General features: G+C 43.7%; 1 protein-coding gene across 1 annotated transcript in view; it reads right to left on the bottom strand.

Annotated features, from left to right (window-relative positions):
• The window catches only part of FBLN7 (fibulin 7), a 49520-nt gene that overhangs the window by 9831 nt on the left and 30706 nt on the right, over positions 1-8983 (bottom strand). Inside the window, exon 4 of the mRNA XM_017549821.2 lies at positions 3898-4023. Within this exon, the coding sequence (XP_017405310.1) occupies positions 3898-4023 (126 nt within the window). The remainder of the gene's footprint in view (positions 1-3897; positions 4024-8983) is intronic.

Below are 8983 nucleotides of genomic sequence, written 5' to 3' on the forward strand. Positions count from 1 at the left end.
TTCTCTCTCTGTCTCTGTCTTTCTTGAGACCGAGTCTTACTGTGTCACCCAGGCTGGAGTGCAGTGGTACAATCTCGGCTCACTGAAACCTCTGTCTCCCAGGTTCGAGCAACTCTCCTGCCTCAGCCTCCTGAGTAGCTGAGATTATAGGCACGCATCACCACACCCTGCTAATTTTTTTTTTGTATATTTAGTAGAGATGGGTTTCACCATGTTGGCCAGGCTGGTCTCGAACTCCTAACCTCAAATAATCCACCCAGCCTCCCAAAGTGCTGGGATTATAGGCATGAGTCACTGTGCCTGGTCAAATTACATTTCTAATCAGGAAAACATGCTATTTTTCTGAAAGTTCATCAAGCATTTAGAGCTCTCATATGTTGAAAGAGTTTAAGAGGAATCAGCGGGAATCAAACACAAGGGGACAAATCCTGCATGATTCTCCTTAGGTGAGGTCCCCAGAGTAGTCAGACTCATAGAGACAAAAAGAAGAATGAATGATGATTACCATGGGCTGTGGGAGGGCAATGGGGAGTTGTACTGTTATGGGTACAGAAGTTCAGTTTTGCAAGACAAAAATAATTCTGGAGCTGGATGGTGGTGATGGTTGCACAACAATGTGAATGTGATTAGTGCCACTGAGCTATACAGTTAAAAATGATTAAAATGGTAAATTTTATGTTATGTATATTTTATCACAATAAAAAATATGGTGAATGGATTTTTTAAAAAGGAATTGGAGGGATGCTCCTCCAGGGAGCCAGAATGACATGGGCCAGCTGATGGGAAGGACTATCAGGCTGTGGGACCAGGTGAGCAAGAGCCCAGGTGTGTGCTTGCTGTTCATGGAGACTGTGAGGATAGGAGCTGGCTTTGGATGTGCCTCTTGCTTCCCCGCCTTCCCATTCCTGGGGAAGGTTCTGGTTATGGGAACACTTTATAACAGGCCCCCCTGGACCTGAGCAACAATTCTCTAAAGATCCCTGGGTGGGTATGGTGGCTGACACCTGTAATCCCAGCACTTTGGGAGGGTGAGGTAGGCAGACCATTTGAGATCAGGAGTTTGAGACCAGCCTGGCCAACATGGTGAAACCCTGTCTCTACTAAAAATACAAAAATTAGCTAGGAGTGGTGGTGAACACCTGCAATCCCAGCTACTTGGGAGGCTGAGGCAGGACAATCACTTGAACCTGGGTGGCAGAGGTTGCAGTAAGCTGGGATGGTGCTACTGCACTCCAGCCTGGGCAACAGAGTGAGACTCTATTTAAAAAAAAAAAAAAAAAATCCCACAGTGGGAGGAAACCCTAAAGGGTGGGGTTTAGAATATTCAGTGACCACGACTGGCATATTTAGGGCAAAAGGGAACCCATTTCTTTTTCCCTCTTGTTTGTAAACAAGGGGAGAGGCAACAAGGTATCCAAGAAGCCCAGTCTCTGGCCTCAGTTTCTATAGAAAGCAGTTCCAGGGACAGGAGCTGTAAGGGGCTCTGATCTCGGGAGGACAGCTTCATTATGAGAAAGTGTCCAGGTGGCTGACTCAGCTGAACTATGCCAGGATCTCAAGTACTGATAAAGATCTTATCCATTGGACACTGCAGTAGCCCCAATGGCCCTTCCCACCACAGATATTTCATACAGAAGTAAAGACAAACAGATATAACACACCAGACTTTTCTAGCAAAGGAATAGGACATCTTTGGGGCTGAATGAAATCTTGGTGGCAACATGATGTGGAAACCCCTGTCCATCCATCACAGATTCCTTATCACTGGATTTTCTTGCCACATGCAAAACCAGCCACTGCGTGACTCCTTAGACCCTCTGGGAGGAGGTACGTTGGGACGCGAGATGTGAATGATAATCATCTCAAAACCAGTCAAACGGATAGTTATCCAGCTCTCCAAATACTGCATCAATAGCTGCTAATTTTGCAGGATGTGATGGGAACACTGGAAAGAAAAGGTGGTTCTGCTGGCAGAAGAAATGCCAACCAAGCGAAGGTGGCAACAATGAAACTCCTCAGGCCACGTTCCCAATCTAGGGGATTTTTAGGTTGGGAGTCAGTTCTTGCACTTGTGTTTTCTACTATAAGAAGAATCATGCCGGAAGCGGTGGCTCATGCCTGTAATCTCAACACTTTGGGAGGCCAAGGCGGGCGGATCACGGGGTCAGGAGATCAAGACCATCCTGGCTAACACAGTGAAACCCCGTTTCTACTAAAAATACAAATAATTAGCAAGGCATGGTGGCATGTGCCTATAATCCCAGCTACTCAGGAGACTGAGACAGGAGAATTACTTGAATCCAGAAGGTGGAGGTTGCAGTGAGCCAAGATCATGCCACTGCACTCCAGCCTGGGTGACAGAGCGAGACTCAGTCTCAAAAAAANGAAAACATTTAAGATCATTTCCTTTGCCAACTTATAAAACTATTGGTTATTTAAATTTTTAAATGTTAATATTATTCCATTGAAAAAGGAAAAACTATTTAATAACTAATGGTTTCTCTGTTCACTCCACCATTCCTTAACAACATTTTGAATCAACTTAATGGTGATAGCACCTATGGGCATAAGACACTTTCCTATCACTCCTTGGTGAAAAAGTCTTAAGCACATGATTTAACAGGTGTTTTACTTCTGTTTTGTGAACGCTCTTTTCATTAAACTTCTAAACCTACCCCCCTAAAAAAAACAATGCTCTGTGAGGGGAATTTTAGAAAAGCTCTCAGAATTACACTTAAAGAAAATGCAAGGTTTCCTTTAAAAGGGCCCTCATCCCAATGTACACACCGTAGGAAGAGTCCCTAATGACACAGGGACATGTCTGCCTCTTCCAGAAAGGCAGTCTGTAAATGGCTGCTTTTTCCAAAATCAAATTAAGTCATTGCTTAAGTTTAAAGACACTGACAACACTATTCGCTGGCAAAGATTTAGAACAACTGGAATTTTCATATACTGTTGGATTGAGTGTGAATTGATGTAACCTCTTTGAAAAACTATTTAGCAATACCTAACCTATAATTAACAATTCTACTCCAAGGTACATACTCAAGAAAAAAAATCATGCTAATATATACCAAACACAGAGAGAATAATGTTCATAGAAGCGTTATTCATAAAAATCAAAGAGTAGCCCTCAAATCAAATATATAAATATAATTGTTGTATATTCACATAAATATTATATGGCCATGAAAATGAATGAATTATTGCTATATGCAATAACATGGACTGATCTCCTCAAAATGTTGAGTGAAAGAAGCTAGATACAAAAGGTGCAAACACATAATTCCACTTATATGGAGTTCAAAAATAGGAAAAACTCATCTGTGATTTTAAAATTCACAATATGGGGCCAGGCACAGTGGCTCAAGCCTGTAATACCAGCATTTTGGGAGTCTGAGGCCAGCAGACCCCAAGGTCAGGAGTTTCAGACCAAGTGAAACCCCCATCTCTACCAAAAATACAAAAAGTTAGCCAAGTGTGATGGTGGGCGCCTGTAAACACAGCTACTCAGGAGGCTGAGGCAGGAGAATCACTTGAATCCAGAAGGAGGAGGTTGCAGTGAACTGAGATCATGCCATTGCACTCCAGCTTGGGTAACAGTGCAAGATTCAGTCTCAAAAAAAAAAAAAAAAAAAAAAAAAAAAAAAAAAAAAAAAAAAAAAAAAAAAAAAAAAAAAAAAAGGATCAAAACTCTGGTTGCATCAAAGAGCTAAGCTCTGTCAAGTGACTACCTTAGAAAACCAGAGGGATCAATGGATGTGAAACAGAGAGGAAAAGCTACATCTTTGAGACGGGGACTGAGTGCCCTACATGCCTGCATTTGGTGATCTATGCCTAGGGTCCTCCTCTCCCCACAGCAGGATGTCCTCACCTAACCCCATGGTGGCTACGTACCAGTCTGGGCCTGATGCTGACAGCGGTTCCCAGTCCTTCCTGGAGGACAAATGCATCTGTACTGGCTGAGTCCTTCTACACACGTTCCACCATTTTGACAAGGCTGGCTGGAGCATTCGCTGATATCTAGGAAAATAAATAATTTTCAAATATAAGGATGTGAGTTCTAGGTCTAAAACAAATAAAATAAAAAACTGATGAAGGGTTAACTTCCTTTACATTGTAGAATAACTCCCACTTTCTACCTGACCCCACCTACTCTTTCCACCCTCTCCACCAGCAAGAGCTGCCAGGAGGCGGATGGGGCTGATATGCAGCCCTGTTGCATCTCCATTCATTAGCAGGCCCTGCACCCAGCACACACTGCCCACCTGGGGCTCTGCGTGCAGGAGCTGGCCTATGACCTGGCCATACTCCACCCACAGGCACCATTTTCCAATTTGTGAAGGTGTAGCCAGGCAGAGGTGGGTATCTGTGGGCATCTGCCCACATTGCCTTTCACTCAGGCTCTCCAGCCCACAAACCCTCTCCTCCATCAGCCAGCACCTGGGAGAAACACTTTTAAACAGGAACGAAATTCAGTGCAGTTATAAAGGGGAGGGATGGCCCACTAGAATGTCCTGGGTTGGGGAAAACAAATTCAAATTCCCACCCAAAAGCCCTCCTGTGCTTGACCAGGTAAGAGGTTTTTTTGACATCTCCTTAATGTTGGTAAAGGGAGATGTTCCTTGCTCATCTACACACTTCTGTGGAAAAGGTCTATGTAGAGAGAGACTGTTATCTTAAAAAGCTCAAAGGATTTTTTTCCTCTGAGTGGTAGGCTTACAGGCAATTTTTATTTACTTGTTTATACTTTTTTGTATTCTTCCATTTTCCCATAATAACCACACATACATTTTTTAATTAGAAAAAAATGATTCTCTTAAAACCCACAGGCCACATGTTAACTGGGCATGGCGGCGTGTGCCTATGTCCCAGCTACTTGGGAGACTGAGGTGGGAGAATCACTTGAACCTGGGAGGCAGAGGTTGCAGTGAGCAGAATTGCACAACCACATTCCAGCCTGGGTGACAGAACGAGTCTCCATCTCAAAAACAAAAACCAAACCAAACCAAACCCCCCAAACAAATACACACACAAAAAACTCAGACCACATGTGCTTGTCATGAATTCCCTAAGCCCACTTTTAGTGCATAGAAATAGACCATTTCCACCAGAGAGAGGTTTGTCAGTTCCCTGACTTGACCATATCATCTTCGGAAAGAAAACTGAAAACACCTCCTTGTTGGCATAAAAGCAGCCTTTCCTGCTGTGTCTATCAAGAGGAGGAAACAGGTGCTTTGTTCCTAATGAGAATGACAGGCTTGTTTTGGGTGGACGGGAGGGTCTTAGGCTTCCCTTAAGCCTCCTGGAGACTGGGAGGTCTTTAGACTCTTACACAGTTTCTGTTTGTTGCAAAAAGACTCAGACCACCCGAATGCTGCTCATCCCTAGAGAAGGAGCCATTTCCGTTTCTCAGTAACCTCAGCCCGGTTGCACTGTCCCTCATACATTCTGTTTGCAGATGACTGGTTTCCAGGAATGCATCTGAAATGACTGTGCACAAATGCCACAGAGCTTGGGGTTCCTGTTTCTATCCATTGTTCAGCTCCATCGTTGCTCACCAGCATAGTCTGGAAGTGGGCAGATCACTAGGCCGTGAAGTTGTGGGCAGAGAGCCAGAAAATGTGAACACCAGTGTCGTGCAGCTTGGCCCCACTAGGGCCAGCACCGTGGTCTCTCCTTTGCTGGCCGCCGGAAGAAGGCACTGAGCCTGACCTGTACCTGGACCATGTGGATGGGGGTTGGGCATCATCGGCGCTGCAGAGAAACCCACAGGTGTCCCAGGACTGCGCACTCTGTCTCCCTCTCTGGATCCACCCAGCGCATTCATTTCTAGACAGGCTGCATTCAGACTCTCTCTCTCTCTCTCTTTTTTTGAGATGGAGTCTTGCCCTGTCGCCAGGCTGGAGTGCAGTAGTGCTATCTCAGCTCTTATGTTGATATGCAGTCAGAGGCATCCAGTGGCCTAATGTCCAGCCTGGCAGCCCTTCTGTGTCTGGATTGAAGTACAGTTGTCATCACACCCACATGTGTCCCAGGCTGTGGCATTCAGTCAAGTGCATGGCAGATGCTGGCAAGCCAAAGCCCAGATGATAATCCTGCTTTCATCTGCTGTTTCATGAGCACTTACTGTTTTCATGAAACCTAGCTAACTATTTTATATGCATGACTGAAATTTTTTCTTTTATTTCTAATTCCTTCCTGGGTTCTGTCAACTGATTTCCAGTTTTTCCTTTTTCCAATCACCTCAGTTTTGAGCGTTTTTTCATTTTTATCTAAACTGTTCTTTCCTTGCTTTTATCTTTTAAACATTTCTTTCAGCTTGTGATATTCTAGATGAGTCTTTATCTGTTTCATGGGTATGTCTTTCCGGCATTTTTTTATTGTCTATAGACATTTTATTCTCTTTTTTCTTATAATAGTTTCTATGGGATTTGTCAAGAGTACTTTTCATTACTCATAATTAAGTGAAATAAGCTTTCCCATATAGCTTTGCTAACTTCATGAGTCTGAAATTCTCACTTCTGTTGTTTTTCCAGTGTGAGCAAACACAGGGCGTCACACTTTCTCAGCTCGGCCGCCTTTGCACTTTTGTCTGGATGACCATCTCTTTCATTTGCACCTATTTTCCTTGATGTGCCCAGTTTGGACTCTCCTTCCCTTAAAGTCTCCTTAATATTAAGACTTCGCCCTGGAAAATTTTGGAGGTTCCTATGCGGCAGGCTGTTCCAGCAACTGAAACTTCCTATTGATAAGGGGGACTTAGGGCTAGGTGCGGTGGCTCACGCCTGTGATTGCAGCACTTTGGGAGGTCAAGGCGGATGGATCACCTGAGGTCAGGAGTTCAAGACCAGATTGGCCAACATGGAGAAACTCCATCTCTACTAAAACTACAAAAAATTAGCCAGGCATGGTGATGGGCGCTTGTAATCCCAGCTACAAAGGAGTCTGAGACGGGAGAATTGCTTGAACACAGGAGGCAGAGGTTACAATGAGCTGAGACTGTGCCACTGCACTCCAGCCTGGGTATGGGTGACAGACTGCAACTCTGTCAAAAAAAAAAAAAGAAAAAGAAAAGAAAAAGAAAAGGTGAACTCCATACCTGAGAAAACTGACCCAGAAAGGCAGGCACTGAGACAGATCCTAACCAAATGGCTCAATTTTAAAGAAAAAATGTATTTTGGGGGCTTTCAGGCAAAAAGACCAATATAATAGCACAACAGCATCAGTTTAAAACAGAAGACACAGAGTGACATATTTAAAATACTCAAGAAAAGAAAAACGTGAGATAGGTGTTTTATATCCAATGAAACTAACATTCAGTAAAAAAAGCTGCACACTTTTTGAAAGTGGTAATACTCAGGGAATTGCTATAACTACACAGACATCAGGATGAGGATGGCAGTGACACTCACTGAGGCAGAAGAGACGATATCAACCAATTCTAAGTTATGGGGCCGATTTGGACCCTGATTCAAACAAATTGTTTAAAAAATGTGAGACAGTTGGGGGAATTTTTACTGTAATTAGATATTGATGATATTAAGGAATTTGCTGTGTTAATCACTGGATTTTAGGTACATACAGTCATTCTACTATTCTCTGTAGTTTTGTGTGTTTGAAACTTTCCATAGTGAGAAAATGTTTTAAGATGCTTAACTTGGCATTATTCGTAATTATGAAAACCTTGAAACAATAGAGGGATCATTCAATAAAGCCTAGAATAGCCCTTCCAAAGAAGTGCTTCCTAATCATGAAAGTTATGTTTAGAAAGAAGAGGTAATGGAGAATTGCTCATGTTAATATCTACACAGATGATACTGGATATATGCAACTTGCACGTATGTGCTTAGATAAAATACTAGAAGGAAATTCATCTTTTTTCATTCATTTAATCATTTGGTAAATCAGCCAGTCAGTTAATTATTCAGTAACTATCAAGTGGCTACTATATATTTAAAAGACAGCTCTTTCTACTCAAATCCTTTTTTTTAAAGGTCTCTGGGGAAAGGCCTCATGATACAGAAGGTGAGATGGACTGAAGCTCTGCTCCCTTCTGGCTGCAAAATGCCCTTCCAAAGACTCTATCCAGCGCTGCTGGCCCTGCTTTCCACAGCCTCCCTGAGGTCTGCCTCTCTGGGCCCTTCCTGTCTCCTTTTGCTCTCCTCCTTCTCCATTTGACTTCTCAATGTCCTGCAGGTCTCTGCCTGAGCCACGTTTCTGTCTCCACCCTCTCCTTCTGGGTCCTCCTACCACTGCCCATGGATTTCAGTACTATCTTATGCCAATAACTCCCAAGCAGGTACTTCCAACCCTTCTGCTGCCTTGGGCTCCAGATGATGTCTACCCATCTGGGGTGGAATGAATGGATCTCCACTAGGGTGTCCCACAGCCATTTTAACTTAATATGTTAAAATGGAATTCTGATCAATGACCCGCACACGAGCTGCTTAAAAACAAACCACACCCATTGTTCAGTCTTCATTATCTCTGTAAATGACACCCTGCGTGCCATCATCTAAGCCTGAGTCTGGAGCCTTGATTTCTCCTCCTGGCTCACGGCCCACAGGGGATGCGGCAAATTCCATCAGTTCTGTCTCTAAAAAGACTTAGAATCTCCAGTGCCACAGTCTCTCCCCTGGACTTCTGCAGTAGCCGCCTATGTGTTTTCCAAGCGTCCATTCTTGCCGTCTCCAATACACTCTCTATGCAGCAGCGACACTTGCCTTAACCCTGTTTATTGTGCTTAGAACAAAAATCCTACCACCCACAGGGCCCGTGACTCCAGCAGCTGGCCTGTGAGTCTCTCCACCTCACCTGGCTCAGTCTCAGCTCATACAACCTCCAGCAACAAGGTTCTATAATTTTGTTTTTCATTTCCTCAAATGTGCCAAATTCTTCGCTTCCTTGGAGTCTTTGTTCATGTTCCTTCCTTTTCTTTTTTTTTTCTTTCAAGACAGGGTCTCACTCTGTCACCCAGGCT

This window comes from Cebus imitator, unplaced genomic scaffold (assembly GCF_001604975.1).
Source record: "Cebus imitator isolate Cc_AM_T3 unplaced genomic scaffold, Cebus_imitator-1.0 Scaffold222, whole genome shotgun sequence".
NCBI classification, from domain to species: Eukaryota; Metazoa; Chordata; class Mammalia; order Primates; family Cebidae; genus Cebus; species Cebus imitator.